The sequence below is a fragment of the Schistocerca americana genome, chromosome 1 (genome assembly GCF_021461395.2).
Source record: "Schistocerca americana isolate TAMUIC-IGC-003095 chromosome 1, iqSchAmer2.1, whole genome shotgun sequence".
Lineage (NCBI taxonomy): Eukaryota > Metazoa > Arthropoda > Insecta > Orthoptera > Acrididae > Schistocerca > Schistocerca americana.
In genome coordinates this window covers 902,419,984-902,441,340 of record NC_060119.1, presented here as the reverse complement: position 1 = coordinate 902,441,340, position 21,357 = coordinate 902,419,984, and the positions used below count along the sequence as shown (strand labels likewise).

The window sequence follows — 21,357 nt, the reverse complement described above, 5'->3', positions numbered from 1 at the left end:
CTGCTCCACATTCGCCACCTAAAGACTACTTGTATGCGGAAGCTTAGTGCTCTCCGCCTCCTTGCCCACACATCTTGGGGTGCAGACTGTTCCATTCTTCTATTTTCCTGTGCTCTGGTCTTGTCCGTACTAGATTATGGTAGTCAGGTTTATGGCTCAGCAACTCCTTTCACTTTGAAACTCCTTGACCCTATCCATCATTGTGGGGTGCATCCGGCTGTTGGTGCCTTTCACATTAGTTGTGTTGATAGTCTCCTCATAGAAGCGGGGATTCCCCCTCTACATATCCGACGGAGCCAACTCCTTGTTTCTTACGCATTTGCCATTTGCCAGTTCCCTGACCATCCTGTGTACTCTGTGCTCTTCGCTAATGAGGGATGTCTCCCTCCTAACACCTGCCCATGGGTGGGATTGCCAGTTGGCATGTGTCTCACTGCCCTCTGTCAGGATCTCCATCTCCACTCTCTGGACTGCATCCCATGTCTTTCCTCCCATAAGCCCCCTCTTGGATGGTGCCTAGACCACAGATTAGGACCGAGCTATTCCAGGGTCCTAAGGTCTCTGTCGCTCCTATGGTTTTCCAGGATCTTGTATGTGCCATCCTTCTGGAGTTCCAGGTTGCCACCATCTTTCACTCCATATCCACACTCTGGACTCCGTCCCCTGCCTTTCCTCGCATAAACCCCCCCCCCCCCCCTCCCCACCCCCCTCCCCCACTTGAATAGTGCCTATACCATGGATTAGGACTGACCTATTCAAGGGTTCCGTCGCTCCTATGGTTTACCGGCATTGTGTATGTGCCATCCTTGCAGAGTTCCAGGGTGCACCATCTTTTACACTAATGGTTCTAAGACAAACGATAAGGTGGGATATGCTTTCACATTTCCTACTGGCTTCGAACACCATTTATTGCCGGGATCATGTAGTGTGTTCACAGCAGAGCTTCCAGCCATTCATAGGGCCCTCCTTTTTATTTCTCAGGCCTCCCTCCACAGTGTTTTAATTTGTTCAGACTCCATGGGCAGCCTGCAGGAAATCAACCGATGTTGCTCTCTTCACCCTTTGGTCTCTGCTGTCCATGACCTTCTCCCTGCCTTTGAGCATGCCGTCTGTTCAGTTGTCTTTTTGTGGGTCCCAAGTCATGTGGGCATATCAGGGAATGAACTATGACCGTTCTGCAAGAGAAGCAGATACTTAACCCCCGCCCCATTTTCTTTAATGATTCCAGCTGTGGATATGTGGATCTATGTCAAATCTCTCTGTGCCCAAAAGTGGAATGCCACCTGGAGCGTTACTGTTCATAGTAATAAACTCTGCACGATCAAGGAGTCTACTGCAGTTTGGTGCTCGTCCTTCCACTCTCTCGGAAGGAGCCCACTGTTTTATGCCGTTTACGCATTGGTCATACCCAGCTCACCCATTGTTTCCTCATACGTAACAACCCCCCCCCCCCCCCCCTCCCCCACAGTGTGGTTGTGGAGCCAGACTGATGATATCGCACATGTTGGAGGAATAGTCCCTTCTTTTGGCCCTTCGTGTTAAGAGTCTTCCCGATTCCTTAAATTTAATATTAGCAGACAATCCACGGATGGTTGAACTGGTCCTCAGTTTCCTCTGTGAAAGTGGTTTTTATTTTCAGATATAAGGCTCTCACTTTAGTCTTGGAGCAGGGGCAGGTTGGTTGTAGTTGGGACTTCTTTTACAGTGTTCTGAGTCTGTAACCCCATTTCCACCCTCCTTTTTTTCAGTTTTTAGATTTAGTCTCAGCTTTTATGCCTTTACTGTGCGTGTTTAATGATCATTATTTTATAATTTGACTCCCCTGATGTGGATCTGTCCACTTTTAGCAGAACCTCTTTCTTCTGTGACTCACTTCGGAATCGCAGGACTGATGACCTCGCCGTTTGCTCCCATAACCCATCTCAATTAAATAATCAGTCAATCAATCAACCTCTTGCACCATGGACAAAATATAAACAGTACCTTTGCTGCAATTACACTTTTTCTTTAGCAAAGTCGAAAGGCAGCACACTTAATTAATCTTACGAAATATTGTTTACATATCAATGAAAGTAATTAATTTTTGAAAATATAAATGTAATTGGATGGATAAAAAAATCTACTCACCAAGAAGCAGCAGCAGCAGGAGGAGGAGAACCCACGAGTAAAATATTGTCTTATTACTACATAACTTTGCTCCATCCCAGCCATGTGAAATTGATTGGATTTTGATTACATTTTCATCTTTATTTTGAAGTAATTTAGGTTCATGTTTAATAGCTTTGTTGTGTATTTAAATATAAAAGTATTAAAAAGTTCAATAGATTAAAAATGGAAAAAAATATTCAGACCAAATAATTGATTAAAAGTAATGATGAGACGTATTGATAAAGGTTTAAAATACACAGGGGTCCAAAAAAATGTATCCACTGTTTAAAAGTCCATAACTTGCAAACTAATTGACGGAGTTGTCTTATTTTTGGTGGAAGTCCAACTTAAAGATATCACTGTAGGTGTTCATAATGGCCACCATTAACATCCACACACAAACGATGCCGCCGAACTGCAGCACGATCTACTGACTGCAACGTGTTCAATTGTATATTTGCGCATGAATGTACGATGGATTCTCGAAGTTCATCTAATGTGCGTGGCTTTTGTAGATAAACGACGTCCTTTCGTATTTTCCATTGGTAAAAGTCCAGAGGAGCTAGGTCTGGGGAACGTGGTGGATACTCCACAACACCTCTATGGTCTATCCATCTTCCTGGTAGATTTTCATCGAGATACGCCTTAACACGATTTTGGTAGTGGGCTGGGGCGCCATCTTGTTGAAAGTAAACTCTTCTGTCTCCATACAAGTCTCGGATGGCAGGTAAAATGGATGTCTGACGCTTCTGAAGGTACACCTCACTGGTAACTGTGCCGTCAAAGAAGAGTGGCCCAATCGAGCCCCAGTAAGACAACCCACACCACCCATTTACTCCTGGCAAATTCACGGCTTTATCTACATGGACATTCGGATTTTTGGCAGCTCAGTAGATGCAATTGTGGTGATTTACTGTACCATTGAGTTTGAACTGTGCCTCATTAGACCACACAATCATCTCTGCAAACTCTTCATCCTAGTGCACCATGTTAGTAAACCAGTCAGAGCACTCCATTCTACGATCTGGGTCATCCTGGTTCTCATTGCATGTAGCAATCGTGGGATGTGCACTTCCACTTTGCTGTCTTCAAAATTCGCCGAACGCTTGAACGGCTCACTCCAGTTTGACGGGCACACTGTCTCACAGATTTCTGTGGTGAGCAAGTGAATTGTTGTAACACACAACGGGAGTTAGCTGGACTTGCTGCTGTTACAGGTCATCAAGATCATTGTTTGTGTACATCTTTAACACAGCCTTCGGCTTCAAATTTCTCTCGAATGCGATGAATCGTTAAACATGTCGGTGGCTCTGTTTGATACTGATTTCACCATTGCCGTTAAACCTCATTAATGTTTTCATTCTTAAAATACCACTTCAAAACTGACTCCTTTCATCGAATGTAAGCCTTGCGCCAGCCATGTTTACTCGAGTAACTAGGTGCAACTAAGAACAAAATACTGATCATCTGGCGACTGTCATTTGACAGAACAATACAACGCTTGTGTGGCGATTGCCGGAACTACAAACTATTACACTACCAAAGATGAGACAACTATGTCAATTAGTTTGCCAGTTATGGACCTTTAAATAGTGGATACATTTTTTTGGACCCCTCTGTATAATTGGCTCCCAGCAGGCCTCATTCCCACATCCTTCATCATACCTGTTAAGCAATTAGGCTCTTAAGTTAAAGCATTGTTTCAAAAATACATGGTATTTTCAAGGCTCTAGAATATCACAAGATTTTTTTCATTGATTACTTGCAAACGACAGTCCCATTGGAGTGAATGGCTGCAGTGTGTAATACTTCCCTAATATGCACCACCATATAGGTGGTTTCGAAGAGTCAATCTCATCCCTGGTGATCTCTCCCTTGTAAGAAATACGGCTGTTTTTTTTTTTTTTTTTGACACTATTTTAATATCATTTTTGTTGTAACATTGTTCTTTGATCAAATGAATGAACTAAAATGATGTTAGAATAAACAAAATGTTTTCTCCTCAGAAAATATTTTTATCTGAATGGAATGTTGCCCATTGAAAGGATTTGCAGTTAAAGAATGGTGACCTGTTTACCTAGTTTTTACATTAAAGCATTCATTTATTTTTCACAATATTGCACCTTTTTTTTAAATAATTATACAAGCACTAAATACCACATAAAAAGTTAAAACACCGAGAAAGTAAAATCTTTAAATTTTCATAACTAGTTATATGAATTACTTGGCAAGTGACAACTGTATTTTAGGATCATCCATTGTAAACTAATTAACATTCCATCACCACACCCCTCATTTTTGCATTGTTAGCTATGCTTTCTGCAACTCATTGCATGTTGACATTTACAACCTAAATTGTCTCCGGTATTGTGATTATGATGATTCTTGTTGCATGTCTTCGTTGATGAGGTACCCTGATGACTTTCCTGCTTAATCCAAGAATAATTCCGTTTCCTACAAACCTGAAAGTAGCATTTGTTATTTTCATATTTGTTTTATGTTGTTTCAGTTTTGTCAAGTACTAAAACACTGTTGTTAGACACATCATAGAATGTTGTTACGGATGTTTTCTGTTGATCGTTAAACACACTCATGATGCAGAGACATATAATATATACTAGAGAAGTCCACCAGAGCAGTTGCCAGCATCAGACTACTTTTGCTGCTTATACTCACAGGTGGTAGTGAACCACCTGCAGAGCATAAGATAAAAGTTGGTCTGAGTTGCACATTCCATGGTCATGCCAGTGCTCATAATACATGTTCTCTGAAAAGATTGCACAGATCCATATCCAAAATGGCAAGTTAGTGTTAACTGTCTCCCTCTAACTTTAAATTAGTTTAATAATAATAAAATAGTAATAATCCCAGAATACATTTTAGAACATTTCTTATGTAAAAAATTTGGCCATTACTTCACCCTGAACATCATGTTAAAGAATGATATGGAAAGCTTTTTAATTTGCACACATTCTTTGGGAGTTCTTCACCAGTTAGTTATTCAAAATCTAATACAAAGAATTTAGTATAGAGTAGTCATAGGCCATTTTGTTTATGTTGTAGCAAACCTGGGCAACATTCCATACATTTGCTGTCTGGGGGAGGTTGAGTGGAGGCTACAACATATGTGGTTTATTAGTTCAGTTTCAGTAAAACTCTTTCATACAGAATAATTATCTTTAGAAGATACCCATGTCTTATGAGGGATGACATAAATTTAAAATTGCACAACACAATGATAGCTATTCATGTACTGTATTATGTCTAGTGGTTGTTTTGTTATAAATTTTTATAATCAGGGCAAGACTTTGTGCTCACTCTGTATGTCCATGGCAACTGTAGAAGACGCAACAGGTACTATGATGATGACCATATAGTACTTCTGCCAGCGACTCCACGTCGTGTGGCAAAGAGCAGTAGGAGGAAAGAAAAATCTATAAGCTTGCTCCCAGGTGTGGCAGGAACTGAGTTTCTCCATGTGACTTTTGAATGTTCAAACTGTTCAGCTTCACCAGTAGATTGAGGACGAAAATGACCACTAGTGACATGATGCGCAAGCCATTCTCGCCACAAAACTGTTTAACATTGGCTGACTGGAACTGTGGTCCATTGTCTGAGGCAAGGATCTCAGTAAGACATTAGAGACAGAAAATAGAGGACAAAGCCTATACAGAATTGGCAGCAGTGGTGGAAGTCAGGGGGGCTACAAATCGAAACTATCTGTATGCATCTACCACCAACAATCTTCGTGTGTATCAGAATTGACTTGTGAAATTTATGTGGAAGTGTTGCCACGTTCTGGGCAGATGTGGCCACTGAAAAAAAGCATTGTGGCAGAGCAGACTGATGCCCCACACAAACTGTGCAACAAGAGGTCATTTGCTGAATTTGGGCGTCCATGTCCTGTCAAGTACAATAATATTGGGTGACTTACTTTGTGCAAACTTCAAAAAGTAGCAGCATGAGTGGGGAATTTCTTTCAAACTATGTGGTCACCTGTGACACACACATTGCAAAACTACATGAAGAGCTGGGTCAGAAGCAGTTGCTCCAGCAATATTCCAAAAATGAAGAGGAAAATTTTAAAGAATTCCAGAAACTTGAGTGTCAGTTTGATAACATGATTCCTGAGTCGAATCGGATGCTGATGCTAACTGGTAACTGAGATGACAAGACAGTGCCAGTACAATAACTTGTATTGATAATTAGACAATAACAGAGCCTAGTGTTCGAATTTTTGTGATATCCATGGTCAAACAGTCTTTGAAGGATTGAACAAAGTTGTTAAAGGCCAATGATAGGTAATCAAAAAGAGCTTTCAACAGTACAAATTTTTGTGGAACTTGACAACACAATAGTTTTTCAAGTTTACCATAGTTGAACTGTGCTTTGTGCAATGGGCCCATCAGATGATAGAGCATTGCTCCAATCCTGTAAACAGATGCAGCCACAGGTAGTGCAACAGGAGCCAGAATGAACTAGGCAATGATGACTTAACAGAGCATCCTTTAGCTGCTGACATTTCTGGTGCAGCCGATGCAGCAGAGCAGCAGTTTGCACAAAATTAGCAGTAAGCTTAATGTGATATGTTAATTTTCCCATGACACCCTGTAACTCCCCTATGTTAGGGGGCACTGACAAATCTTTGATCACAGACAATTATGAATTAGCATGAGGAATACCCAGTGAATTTATGACATTTTGTAAATATTAAAGTTCTTTGTGGGAGAAGGAGCACTTTTCCGTGTTGTTCTTTAAGCTAGCCTATGTGAGAACTTGAAATCAACACTCTAAATTTGCCAGATGTTCAGCCTGCGGAAGACCTGTGACAGCCGGCCAGTGTGGCCGAGGGGTTCTAGGTGCTTCAGTCTGGAACCGTGCAACCACTATGGTTGCAGGTTCGAATCCTGCCTCGGGCATGGATGTGTGTGATGTCGTTAGGTTAGTTAGGTTTGAGTAGTTCTAAGTTCTAGGGGACTGATGACCTCAGATGTTAAGTCCCATTGTGCTCAGAGCCATTTGAACCTGTGATAACTGTATCATCCGGATAGGTCGTACATGATGGTACTTTGGCTATTAATTGTTCCAGGAAGTGTTGAAAAATAGTGAGAGCTAAGCACTTGTGGATGGTGGTCTTTGAAACTCAAACAATCCGAAGTGAGTATTAATCAGAAAATATTGCTGGACCACTCATCCAGCAGTAACTGTAATGATGCCTCGCATAGATGAAAGTTTGAAAAGAATATGCCCTATCCCAATCTGCCCATTCATTCCTCCATTTGTGCGAGAGGAAAAGAAACCATGATAGTTCATGGGTTTACTGTGGGTAACCTCCTGATAGGCTTTTTGAGAATGACGGGGCTGGGGTGGGGTGCACATGCCTAGCACAATAAAATCTTGGTTGCACACTTTCTTTAACATTAGTGTATGCCTCAAAATATGTAGCCTTTTCTAATCCTTGTTGGAAAAGTGCATTTTACTTATTGCACAAGTTTCTGTGAAGTGAAAAAGTGAGACTTTATTTGTGCTTGCTGCACTAGCTGGGCCGTTACGATATTCACTTGCTTAGAGCCACTCAGTGGCTTCGTGTTAGACTGTCAGCCTGTCAACGTATAGTAAACAGATGGTCTGTATATGACCTTGCTTACCACATTTGAAACACTGTGCTTCATGACAAGGACATGCTTTTCTTTCATGAGTAGAAAAGCACCATGGGCAAGACTTCCTTCGCTTATTATGATGTACACCTCATGTACAACATGTCCAAAAGGTTTTACCTTTACCTTTAATCTGAGCCTGGTTTTTGTTCGCTCTAACAATAACTGTGCACTGAGTGCCTTGTACTATGAACAAGGGAGATAAATGGAGACTCAAAATAAACTTCAGTTCTGTCTACAAAACTTGCAGACACTATAATTCACAGAACCGTTTTCCGATCCAGGTCTGACAATTTTATATAACAGCATGTAAGCAGACATCTGACACATTTCGCATGATTATGTCACATAGCATAACATCACTGTAATTTTGTGTAAAACAACACTTGAACCTGCAAGTCTTGCTAGTGCTTGAAGGTCAGCAATCCACTCACAGTTCCTTAAGAATTAAAGAGGATGTCTATTCTCCTCTGGTTGAGTTCTTCCCATTTTCTAGATGTAATTCTCTTAATAATTCCACAGGAACTCCACAATTATTAGTAAATCTTCTTGTGTTAATTTCATTGTTTTGAAGGCTGCTGTGGGTCCGGCCACGGTGTCAAAAAAGCACAGGGAGCTGCCTGATGGGTGGCACATGGACAGGCTGCAGCAACTCGTACTATTTGCCCATCTGTGTCTGGGCAAAAGAGTCTGATTGCTAACGCTTTTGTACGTGACACACTCCAGTGGTCCACATCTAATGAACGCATAACCTCACACTCAAGGGTGGACAGGACTACAACCAGGGGATCGGTGCCCTCTGTAGCTAACAGCAGCACTCCATCCCAAACAGAAAGACAATTTTGTAATGCTAAATAAATTCTAAAAGGATCAGAAGCATGGCCCAGAAGTTTGTCCGGTCAGCTGTGTTGCACAAAAGAAACAACTTTATTTAAAACAAGATCCACAGCTACCACAGGTGCAATATTAGTAATAGGGAAGCCATCCACAACACTTCGAGCTTCCATATCTAAATGAAATCAATGTAATCCCTATTTGTCAAACTCTGGATCCAGACTGAGCGGCAAATGTGATGAGGCGTCAGCATTTACATGTTGTGCACTAGGTCAAAAATGTATCTCATAATTGTACTGTGACAGGAAGAGAGCCCACTGCTGTAAACAATGTGCGGCTTTGTCCAGCACGAAACTTAAACCCATTTAGATAAACATGAATTTTTTTTAGAGTATACACAGTTGCCAAATCTTCTTTGTCTATCTGAGAACAATGCTATTATGCAGAATTTAAGGATTTAGAGGCAAATGCAATAGGCCATTCAGATCCGTCCACATACTTATGAGCAAGGACAGTGCCAAAACTGAGACAGGTCCATCACTAACACAAGGCAGTAGCCTAGCTAAAAAGTGACCAGACAAGGGGCCGACCTTTATGTAATAATGCATTGAATAGCAGCATCCAGTATGAATTTGTGCTAGTACGCAATTTTGCATAAAAATGCCTGTAATTCCTTGATGGACATGGGGTGTGGCAACGTGGCAATAGCATCAGTATGCTGGTGCAGTAGTTTAATGCCAGCATGCTACATTTCAAAATCCTAATAAATAATGGGTGGTTGAAAAAACTGTATCTTGTCCAAATTGTACTTTAACCCTGTACACTGTAAAACAGAAAATAGAGTGTTAAGGTTCTGCAGATCTATTTCTGTAGAGGCACCAGAAACTGCTACGTCTGGTGAACAGTTGATGTAGGCTGAAATTTAAGCAGTAATTTGCTCTAAAAGCATTGAAAAATAGCTAGTGCACTTGGCACACCAAAAAGCAAACACTAGTATGATGAAGCCCAAATGGGATATTGATAACTAGCAGGCATTTAGACTCCTCGTTGAGCAGCAACTGAAATAAGCCTCTGCTGAGCCAGTCTTTAAAAAATAATGGCTCTCGACAGTTTAACTAACAGCTTGTCAGAGTGCGGCAAAGGATAGGTATCAATGATTGACTGTGCATTAACAGATTTTTTAAATATCACCACAGAAGCGTGATTTACTGGTATGTTTTTTGACTACCAGTGTTGTTGACATCAAGGATCTGAAGGCAATCTAATTCTTCATTTAAATATGTCTGCTTGTGTCTGTATATGTGTGGATGAATATGTGTGTGTGTGTGTGTGTGTGTGTGTGTGTGTGTGTGTGCGAGTGTATACCCGTCCTTTTTTCCCCCTAAGGTAAGTCTTTCCGCTCCCGGGATTGGAATGACTCCTTACCCTCTCCCTTAAAACCCACATCCTTTCGTCTTTCCCTCTCCTTCCCTCTTTCCTGATGAGGCAACAGTTTGTTGCGAAAGCTTGAATTTTGTGTGTATGTTTGTGTTCGTTTGTGTGTCTGTCGACCTGCCAGCACTTTCATTTGGTAAGTCACATCATCTTTGTTTTTAGATATATTCTTCATTTACTTGATTCCATAAAGTTAATGATACCAGATGGGCCAGGAAAAAATGGAAGTGGGCAGACTATTTCATCATAATATGAGCCTGAAATTCTGTTACACAACCAAGTCCTGGAGAAAATGAGAGGAAAATTCGGCACAGGGAGCAGCTAATGGTTGACACGGAACTTGGATCAGAAACAAAATGCACTTCATCTTTGATGGACAATCCAAATGGTTTAAAAGCCTCCAAACCAAACAGATTTTCAGTGTAAGCATTGTCCACAACTAGAAATGTTTGTGAACGAATCATAGCCTTGTAAGTCACAGATGCAGGAAACTTTTTCCAAGACTGGTAATCTGCTGTTCATTATCACTAACCAGCCTCCATGACACAGGAGCCAGAAGGGGAGACTGCAAGTCCACATAAATCTGAGAATTCACCAACATTGCTGCTGCACCTGAATACATCTGCATTCCAGTGATTTGTTGTTCAGTGTATAACTTGCTTTGAGACATCATCACTGCTGATACATTGTTCACATCCGCGTTTGTTTCGTCCTCACTCAGGTTTGGAAAGGTGTTACATAGGGAAGCAATACGTCCTTTCTTCTGGCATCTATCATGCATTGCCCAGCACTCGGGACACGTGATCTGTTCGTGTTGAAATGAAGCAATAGGGTCACAAAGGCAGTGGAGCACGAGGTTGTTGCTGTTGTGGAGCAGACTGCTTTTGTCATGAATGACAATTATCTATATTCTGCTGAGACATCTGTTGGACTGCTGCAGTAGTGTCCACATTCCCTTGCGAACTGTCTGAAGGCTTGGAGGGGTGAGAGGAATTAATTCCTGAAACTTCAGACTAGGCTTCTATCTGATTACCTGCAGCCTGCGAAACTTCAAATGTCTGAACTATGTTCAATACTTCCGTAAGCATAGGATTTTCACACTATAGAGCTTGTTCTCGAACTTCCACATCAAGAAATGTATGATTGCGCCACAAACCACTTGATGCGCATAGGATTTCTTTTGAACATTTGTCACAAAATTATGATGATGGCTAAGTCCATGTAGTTCTGCTGCCCATGCTGTGAATGACTGTTTTTCCCACTTTTGGCAGTGGTAAAACTCCACATCAGCATCAATAATGTGAGTACGTTTACAGTGATAGGTAGAAAGTCACACACACACACACACACACACACACACACACACACACACACACACACATCTGATTGAAAGAAAGACTTGAAGGTTCTTGTAACAGGGTGAGCTAACACAGCACCTGATGCATGCGAAGTGAAATCCAAGACTAAAAAGGGCCTTGCAGAAGTTTGTCTGGTACCGCAGATGGCTGGAAATGTTGTCACAGTTGTTTTTTTTATAAGTACCCCAGTCTTCTGCTGGATTGTTGTACCCAGGGAATGGTAACAGATATGTTGTTGGTGGAGCTACAGGTTTGCCATTGTAGTTGTTAAACTGGAAATAGCAACTATCAGCACACACTGTTTCTTGAGAAGAGATTTAAGCACTGCCTCTATGGAAATTAAACTCAAAGTGTCAGTGACTGAAGTGGAACGTGTGGAATCGAAACCGTACTCATCACCAAAAAATTGTTCTAATCCAAGAACACTGTAAATTATTGCCCAGACAGTACACACACATGGAAGGTGAGTTTCAATACTGTCAGCAATACACAGGTGGCCGGTGGAGCCTTGTGGTTTGGCCTATATAGACATTAGTGCCAACATGGAGTATAGACAGCTGGCTGCACACGCAACTGCTGCCCTATTAGCAGGCCGGGTGGCCTCTAGTGGTCAAACCGAGCAGAGACTTCAGGTGTGAACTATGATGCGGTGCACACGCAAAATTGGTAGTTACAGCACCAACAGTTTAAATTTCTAAACAAATTAACTAATAACATATAATTTCACTGTGGCTGTCGTAATTCATCAGCCAGGTAGACCTTAGGTGACACATCAGTTTATCAAAAATAATGATATTACACCACACACATAATTGAAGATACGCACATATGTTTCTAATTGTGGGATTTATTTCTTTAGAATCAGGTTAATATATTTTGGAAATGTATATTTGCACTTAATAATAATACAAAATCCAAGTTATTTCTGCTATAAAATAAAGAAATAGATTGTAAATCAAAATCTCTTTCAAGTGTTATATCAAAGTTAAGAGTTGACAGTTTTACTACAGTATCTCCAAAGTATTTGAAGATTGGTAGTAAATAAAGAAATTTTTAAAAGGAATTTAAAATTATACGCTCACAAGACAGATTTATCAATGAACAATTTCTTGGATTAGATAAGAAAGATAAATAATAGAATCAAATTTTATTTTACAGGCCATATTTCTGTTCAGAGAGCTATTCTTGAAGTGAAGGCATACAGATCCAAATACACAGAGTCAGTAGATGCCTTCTGTGAGGAAGCAATTATCCGTCGAGAACTGTCAGATAATTTTTGTTTTTACAATGACAAGTACGACAGTATTGAAGGAACAAATGCGTGGGCATTGAAGACCCTTAATGATCACAGGTATAACTTTATAATTTTTAGTTGCCATATCAGTTTCTGTGAATTATTGTTCTGGGGCATACAATTTGATCTTTTGCAGGTATTTTCCAAATACAGATGTGATAAAATTCAACACTGCTTCAACAACTTGTAAATGGTAGATGTGATGGAATGATGTCTTGGAGTTACTGTGTCATCCCACATGACTAGTCATATTTTGGGATAATACAAGTTAGATATTGCCAAAAACTATCAGATGCTCTTTATGTTTCAGGATGTATGTCTCAGCACTTCAGCAGAGAATCAGTTGGTTGTCAGTGTGCTATGTAAATGTATATATACGAAAATGGTGTAAGTCGAATGTGTCTTACTGTAAAGTCTTAGACTTCACAACAATGTGACAAAGAAAGCAGTGTATGTTAAGTGAGCAGTAGCATCTCAGAGAGTAAATGTTGAAATTAGACACTAGTGGTAAGAAATATGAATTGAGAATAATTATCCTCTTTGGGAGTAATCCACATGTGTATTTCAGTTGAAGATAAAATCTTCAAATTGCAGGCATTACTGGGCCACAGTTCTCAACTACTTAAGAGAGACATAAGTGTCTTAAAAATGTCTGTAACTTCCTATGTATAAAAATGTCTATTCATCACCACACACTTGAATAAGTTAGTTTCCGGGACTAATGAACACTGCAGGCCTTCTAGAATAAAACTTTTAATCTGCTGTGGAGCTTACGAAAAACTGTAGTAGATAACAACAGAGTTCTGGGCAGAGACTTGAAACTGGATCATAGCCCTCTGTTAACTTAGCCATTCACATAAACAACTGATGTCAAAATAATCAGGGTCCATCAGTATGCAACATGCTTTTGTGAATTCCACAATGGCTCTCTTCGATACTTTCCTCCATTGAGAGCAGGAATATTGGGGGAGGTACTTGTAGAATGAAACTTTGTCAGGCTCTTAGTAGTGGATGGCTTACAGTAGAACAGTGAAACAGTTGCGTTCCAGTCTGGGAATTTTAATCTGTCGGGAAGTTTCAATTGACATTATTTCTGGAAATGAGACTTCTGTGATTCAAAATAAGAAGTCCTGTTTCATAACAGAAATGTGACTTCTTTGATTCAGATTAACAAGGTTCCTATTTCATAATGTATAGTGAAAAGTGTAAGGCCCATTCACATTTCCAAGTGCTGAAACTAACACTTAATCTGATGGAGATAAGGGTGTTACTTTTGTGGAACACTGACAGTTTTATTCATAATCTGACATAGCAAACAGTTTAGTAGAATAATACTGAAAAGTACTGTACCTGGTTGGAAAAAATGTTCCATATTTTATGAATGTGACAGCCCAAGTTGGTCAACAGAAATTATAATTAAATAGTTAATAAGAATTAAAAGTCCAAAATGATAAACCTTTGTTTCTTCAGGCAAGAATGTTTAAATTCAGTGCTAGATGTCGACTGTTTCCTTCATAATTTCCCATATATGAAGGTTCTTTGTGGAAAATGACTACCTTTGACTGAATTATGTTCCAGAAAGGACAAGAGGTCATATATCTACACTTGTGAAGAATTGGAGAAGTCTTTAACACATGATGATTTATGGAATTCTGCCCAAATTCAGTTAGTGAAGGATGGAAAAATACATGGCTTCATGCGTATGTATTGGGCAAAGAAGATATTAGAATGGACACCATCACCAGAAGAAGCTTTAAGAATTGCAATTTATTTAAATGATAGATATTCATTGGATGGAGGAGATCCTAATGGATTTGTTGGTTTGTATGCCATATTCATCTTTTTTTTTAAATTCCTGCCATCAAAGAAAATTTGTCAGTATTAATGGTTCTGATACATCAAACTTCAGTGTAGCAGAAGTTTCATGAACGTCTGTAAGATACTTTAAAATCTATGCCAAGATGCCACTGTACCAGGTGTACCGGTATGAAATGAGCATTAAGATACAAATGTGTCGATAGGGAACATTTGTTGTGAACGAGCCTTAATTTTTTTTTTTTTGTTGGGTTGGTATGACATCTGTCAAAGGTATTTAGTATACATCAAGTCATGGAACAAACATCATCATATGTTTTCATCATGTTAACAATGCGAATTTTGTACCAGAAAGTGATGATTTGCGGAAAGCATTAATTTTTTGTTTTCATTTAAAAACAAAAATGCTGCAGAGTCACCTCGAATGCTTGTCGAGGCATATGGTGATCATGCTCTATCAGAAGCAACATGCAAAAGATGGTTTCAACGGTTCAGAAATAATGATTTTGATGTAAGAAATGAAGAACGTGGAAGACCACCAAAAAAGTTCGAAGACGCCGAATTGCAAGCAGTAATGGATGAAGATGACACTTTGAGTGAGAAGCAAATGGCAGCAATGCTAAATGTTGCACAACAAACAATTTCTGACCGTTTGAAAGCTATGGGAAAGATTCAAAAGTGTGGAAAATGGGTGCCACATGAATTGAATGAAAGAAAGATGGAAAACCGAAAAACCATTTGTCAAATTTTGTTTCAAAGACATGAAATAAAATCAATTTTACATCGAATTGTTACTGACAATGAAAAATGGATTTATTTTAAGAATCCTAAATGGGAAAAATCATGGGGTATTCCGGGACAACCATCAACATCGACTGCAAAACCAGATTGATTCGGCAAGAAGACAATGCTCTGTGTTTGGTGGGATCAGAAAGGTGTCGTGTATCATGAGCTTCTAAAACCCGGTGAAACTGTGAATACTAATCGCTACAGACAACAAATGATCAATTTGAACTATACATTGATCAAAAAAAGACCAGAATGGGCCAGAAGACAGAGCAAAGTAATTTTTTTACTCGACTCTGCACCTGCACACAAAGCAAAACTGGTTCAGGCTACAATCAAAACACTTGGCTGGGAGCTGCTACCCCACCCGCCATATTCACCAGACTTGACCCCTTCCGACTACCATTTGTTTTCATCAATGGGACACCCATTGGCTGAGGAACACTTCGATTCCTACGAAGAAGTCGAAAATTGGGTGTCTGATTGGTTTGCTTCAAAAGACGAACATTTCTATTGGCGTGGTGACCACAAATTGCCAGAAAGGTGGTCAAAATGTATAGAAAGCAATGGTCAGTACTTTGATTAAAATGTTTTTACTTTTCAATTCAAAATTAGTGTTTCACTTTCACAAAAAAACGCTCATTTCATACCGGTACACCTAGTAAACTAATCAAAAAATCATACGCACCACCCTCATCTCTTGCAGAATTGTAGTGTATTTTATTGGAAACCTCTTTATCAATACACACTGGGCAACAGGAGATTGCAGCAAATAACTATCTGTGTAATGGCGTAAAAGTACACCTAAATTTTCAGTGCAATTCAATACAGTACACTGTCTTTCCTATCTTGAACAGAACAGTGTGGCTCATATGCTCTGTTCTTTCTGTCTGCAAGCTTAGACTGTTTGGTCTGTAAACATGCCTCGGATGGTCATTTCAAGCTTGGATTGTGCACAAATTGTTGCCTTTGGCTAAAAGAGTTGTCAGCATGGGAAGTTCCTTGCTGAATTGGTGTACTTCACAATGACATCATTTGAAAATTAAGCAGCTATTAGGAGACACAGTACATTTAAATCTGTCTTGTAGTGGCTGCCTTTGGTCAGCATCACCAGCTGTTGACATCAACCCACAAATTATGGGGCAGTGCTTGCAGGTGATCTCTGCCAAATGTTTTTAATATGCCTTTACTATTAAACAATACCTTAGCTGTGCTGTTTTTATTGCGAACACAGACTTTAACTTTTTTGCAAGACCATCAAAAATATTGTCAATATGTGGGATGGTGCACCAATTTTTTGTAATTACTGACTGGTTTCTGTTGACCAGCATACACTAGTGGTGTAAATTTTTGCATTTTTGTTTTTTGTAAGGTGTTGGTAACCCACTCAGAGCCATGGCCGTTACTGTAGGCAGTAAGTTTGATTGTGTGTCGTTGGGCATGAAAGACAAACTTGGGTAATGTTGTTTGAAAAGCTATGTGTTTGTGATTTTGTGGATGCTGAGAGCTTTTAGAGATCATAATATCAGTACCTATTGTTTTTCTGCAAGTGCTAAATGAGTGTTTCTTTATGCTAATACCTATATCAAGGTCCAAGACATTTATTGTCTCAGCTCCATTGAGAATTGAATTTTCTTATTTTAGAAGTATTACATTCATCTTCAGAAAAAAAAGCAGAACACTTTGAACAACTAGAAATAGGACATTCATATCACAAGACATATACATTAGTATGTTCTGCAGAAATGATTAGCATTTGAACCATGTTGACCTGCAGGTTCATCATCGATATCGCAGCGCAAACACCATCTACCGGTAAAATGTGCCTGTGACTATGTTTGCTGCTATAAACCTAAGATAATGTATCAATGTGACTTGAGCAGATGTGCAGGTTGCCTCTGAGGCCTAAGCACAAACAGTACTGACAAATCAGTGAGTTTGAAAGATGGCACATTATTGGCATGAGAGAATGTGATGCACCCATCCGGGAAATTGCTGCTCATGTGGGAGGAAGTGTTTCCGCAGTGCAACAGCTGTGGGCAGAGTGATGAGATGGGTCAGTCACACCACCCAGACCACCCCCTGAGGAGATCTGCACTTCATCCGAATGGCATTGCAGGACTGATCTGCATCCTCCTTGCCTCTGGAATAACAGTGTAACACACCATACACTATCAGAGCTGACAGTCCATTGCCGTTTATTATGGCACGGATTACGTGGGTGTCGTTCACTTCTCCGCCTACCTTTGATGAATGTGCACAAACATGTTAGATGGCAATGGTGTATGGAAATGGAATGATGTCACTAGGGACAGGGATGGCATCATGTAGCATGTTTGGACAAATTCAGGTTCTGTTTGTTTGAAAATGATGGCCGCATTTTGGTTCGCTGTAGATGGGGAATGGCATCACATCGACTGTATTCGCACAAGATGTACAGTACCATCTCAAGGCCTTATGGTGTGGGGTGCTATTGAGTACAACAACAAATCACAGTTGGTGCATGTGCAGGGCACTACGACCAGTGTCACCTGCGTGAATGACATCCTGTGAACTGTAGCCACATCCTTTTTGCACAACACCTCAGACGGCATTTTTCAGCTAGACAATGCACAACCACGTGTTGCTGCACGAACACGTGCATACTTGGTATCATAGGATGTCAGCCCTGTGCCCTGGCTCGCCAGATCACCGGACTTGGCACCAGTCGAAAATGTGTGGGATATTGGCAACAGGACATGTGCTGAACTGAGGTGACTGAAATGCTAGTCATTTCTGCAGGGCATACTAATTTACATGTCTTGTGAACATGAATGTCCTATCTCTAGTCTTTCAAGGTGTTCTGCTTTTTCTGAACAAGAGCGTATTTAACTGTCGAGTGGTACTGGTCTGTAAACACTGCACATCATCTACTTAGCTGATCCAGTATTTAATTTTGTTACCAGTATTTAATTTTGTTACTCAGTGGCTCTTTCTGTAAGAAAATTTATTCAAAATTGTCAATACAATTTTCAGATAGTGTAGAACTGAGGAGCAACACAAGGCTAGGGCATCAGACTGTCTATTAAAAAAAATCTCAGACTGGAAATAATTGTTTTACACATGTCTGAGTTGCAATAATTATGTCGTGTAATTCTATAGGATTTATTTTAAATCTTTGCAAAAGCTGTGTTAAGGATATGCACTCATCAGTGAGGACATTCGTAAATAAGCTACTTGTCATCATTCACCCAGAATTATATTTCCAAAGTTGGTGGTTGTATTTATTCTTTCCTATCAATTACTTCTTTCTTTTCTTTCTGTGCCACCATTGGAGCTCACTGTACATTTCTGTTTATTTTAGGGTGCATGTGGTCTGTGTGTGGAATACACGATCAAGGATGGCTAGAGAGACCAGTTTTTGGGAAAATACGGTACATGAATTATGAAGGTTGCAAGCGAAAGTTTAATATTGCTGCATATGTAAGTCGTTTTGGAGGAAAAAGTCATAAATATATAAAGAAAGCTTAGGTATTATCCTATCAAAAATAAGTGCCTTGGTATGTATTTTGTTTCATGAAATAACTTTCTCTTTATAGTTGAGCACATATCAAATTTGTATTGTTTCTCATACTAACTATAGGTACAATATAGGGTTCAAAACTTTTACAGGCACTTTCCAGAAATAACATTTAATTTGTTAAGTTGTGTTCCAGAAACTGCAGATACTCAGGGAAGCCATTGTAGTAGTTTTCAAAAAAAGATTTACACCCTAATTTGTAGTTGGTTAATCTTTCTGTGTCCAAAGAAAATGTGAATTTGAAACCTCAAAAAGTGATGGAGGTACCTCAGAATTTTATGTTCCTTCTGACTGTAGTTAGTTGCTCCACTGATTTTGTGTTTGCATGCACTGCCAGGTAAGACTTCATCTTCAGTATTAATTAAGAGATTAAAAATGTTTTAGCTCATTTCCTCAGTCTGTGCTGAAGAATTGAATGCCAGTCTATAAGCTATGATTGTAGCATGCTGTTTTCCTAAAGTTGTATGATATGAAATTGGAAGATGTTCATGAATTTTTCACTTTCGCCAAGTGAGCTAAAATATTTCTTTTTTTCTTTTTTTTTTTTTTTTTTAAACTAGGTAATCTGTTGAGTCTCGTATGTTCATAGTTTACAAATTATTTTAACTTTTGTAAAAATGTTATTAATTTTAGGAAATACAGAAATAATCTCGTTGTCTTCTAGAACTTCTATTCCTGTTATTAGTTTTCGACTTATTTTTTGTTTTTAAAATTTGAAGTTGTAATGTTTTATTTTGATTGCTTTACTGAAATGTTCCGCATGGTTACACAAGCAGGTGTATCACTTGTGAAGTGATGTTGAAGCGTGTGCCATACAAAGTTAATGATTAAAAAATGCATGATTGATATTTAGAGAGTCTTGCTGTAGAGTGAAAGTATAAGTTGTAATAGGGTGAACTGATTTAAATACTTTGCAATTCTGTGTGTGTATGTATGTGCAAATTTCCCAATGGAAAAGGTGTGTCTTGTTCCTTGTATTTTGTTTTTGGTTTGTAATTTTTCTTAACTCTTAAGTATCAAATATTATATGCCAAAGTTCGTAAATGACATTAACAGTTAGAACATGTACTGTAAAAAGGTGTACAAATTGAAACTTCCATGAGCAGAATATTAAGCTTTAGTACATGCTGTAGTATCTTATGTTTGTAGTGTTTTTATTTGCATGTAAAGTGATAAGAAATTAAAACCACAATAGTGTGAGACTGGTATTAGGCACATGTGTGTTTGTAATGTGATAAATGTGTATTACTTTGATTTTGTAATGCTTAAATGTTCTTAAAATGGGTATTACATCAATTTTCCTCAGATAACTACATTTGAAAAAAAAGTTTGTCACTGCCAACTTTAAATATTAAGCTACTCAGGGATAAAAAATAAACAAAGAAAAAAGAAAAAAATGACAGTGGATAGTGTGGAAGTGCAGGAGTGGCTAATAAATCATTTATTGCTTTTATTTAGGGTAATAAATGGAAAATCCAGTCTGGATGTACCTTGTCACAAAGGTCTGTTGCTGACATCTGTGTTTAACAGTTTAATTAAATGTCACCTTAGTTATTATTATTGACCAATTTTATTCATTACCTGTGCAGTGACATCCCTTTTTAACCTGTAGCAAAATTTGATGGCTGTAAGTTCATTTATTAATTTTGTGAACTCGGCCATTTCAGCTACTATCTTAGGAAGATGATGATTTTACTTTCTTCTAATTCTGTGATAGTATTTACTTACATGTCTGGATTAGCAGGCATTAACGTAGCTAACTTCGTTGGATTATTGGATATTTGATGCATGTGTATACATATGTGCTAACACAGTCTCGGGTGTGGAATGCCATCCAGCATTTTGTGGCTTTTATAATATTGTAACATGTTATATCTGATGTTTTTATAATATTATTGTTTTACTTTGAGGATAGTGCATTTAGGTATTAATGGAACACCACAAAGAAGGCTTTACTCATCACAAAGAGGGTAAACATGATAGAACAATAAAGAACTAACTGCAAACTAAAAGTTAAGAAGAAGTAGATAAAAGATGAGGAGCAAATTTCCAACGGAAAATAACTGATCTAGAATTAGGCACAGAAGATAGGGTATTTGAACGTAGGTGACTAGCAAAATAAAATTAGAGAATAGTAATGTGTCAGGTACATTATAATTTCCTTTATCTAAACCTTCTGTGCATCTGGTTTACATCAACTAATGAACATAACTCAGCAAGGAAATTTCACACATCATCTGCATACAGCCCCTATTTTTAAAATTTCATGACACAGAATTTCTGAGAAGCAAGGGTAGACAGTGTTCTAAAAAATGTTTTGGCCTTTTTCTTTATCATAATGTAAATTTGTGAATGGCAGTGCTAGTGTTCTGGACATATAAGTATTTTAACTCTGTTTACTGAGATGTTTGTTATTGCATGTTGTGTTTGTCTATTTATGCAGTGGGTTTTTTACTTACTGTTTGCTTTCTT

The 21,357-nt window shown here is 38.9% G+C and overlaps 1 protein-coding gene across 3 annotated transcripts in view; it reads left to right on the top strand.

The window, feature by feature from the left end:
* The window catches only part of LOC124614953 (deoxyribodipyrimidine photo-lyase), a 108,632-nt gene extending 89,236 nt beyond the window's left edge, over positions 1-19,396 (top strand). For all 3 annotated transcript variants that reach the window (XM_047142988.1, XM_047142987.1, XM_047142986.1), the window contains 3 exons: positions 12,590-12,782; positions 14,304-14,545; positions 18,670-19,396. In XM_047142988.1, the coding sequence (XP_046998944.1) occupies positions 12,590-12,782; positions 14,304-14,545; positions 18,670-18,836 (602 nt within the window). In that variant the 3' untranslated portion in view covers positions 18,837-19,396. The remainder of the gene's footprint in view (positions 1-12,589; positions 12,783-14,303; positions 14,546-18,669) is intronic.
* The last annotated feature ends 1,961 nt before the right edge of the window (positions 19,397-21,357 follow it).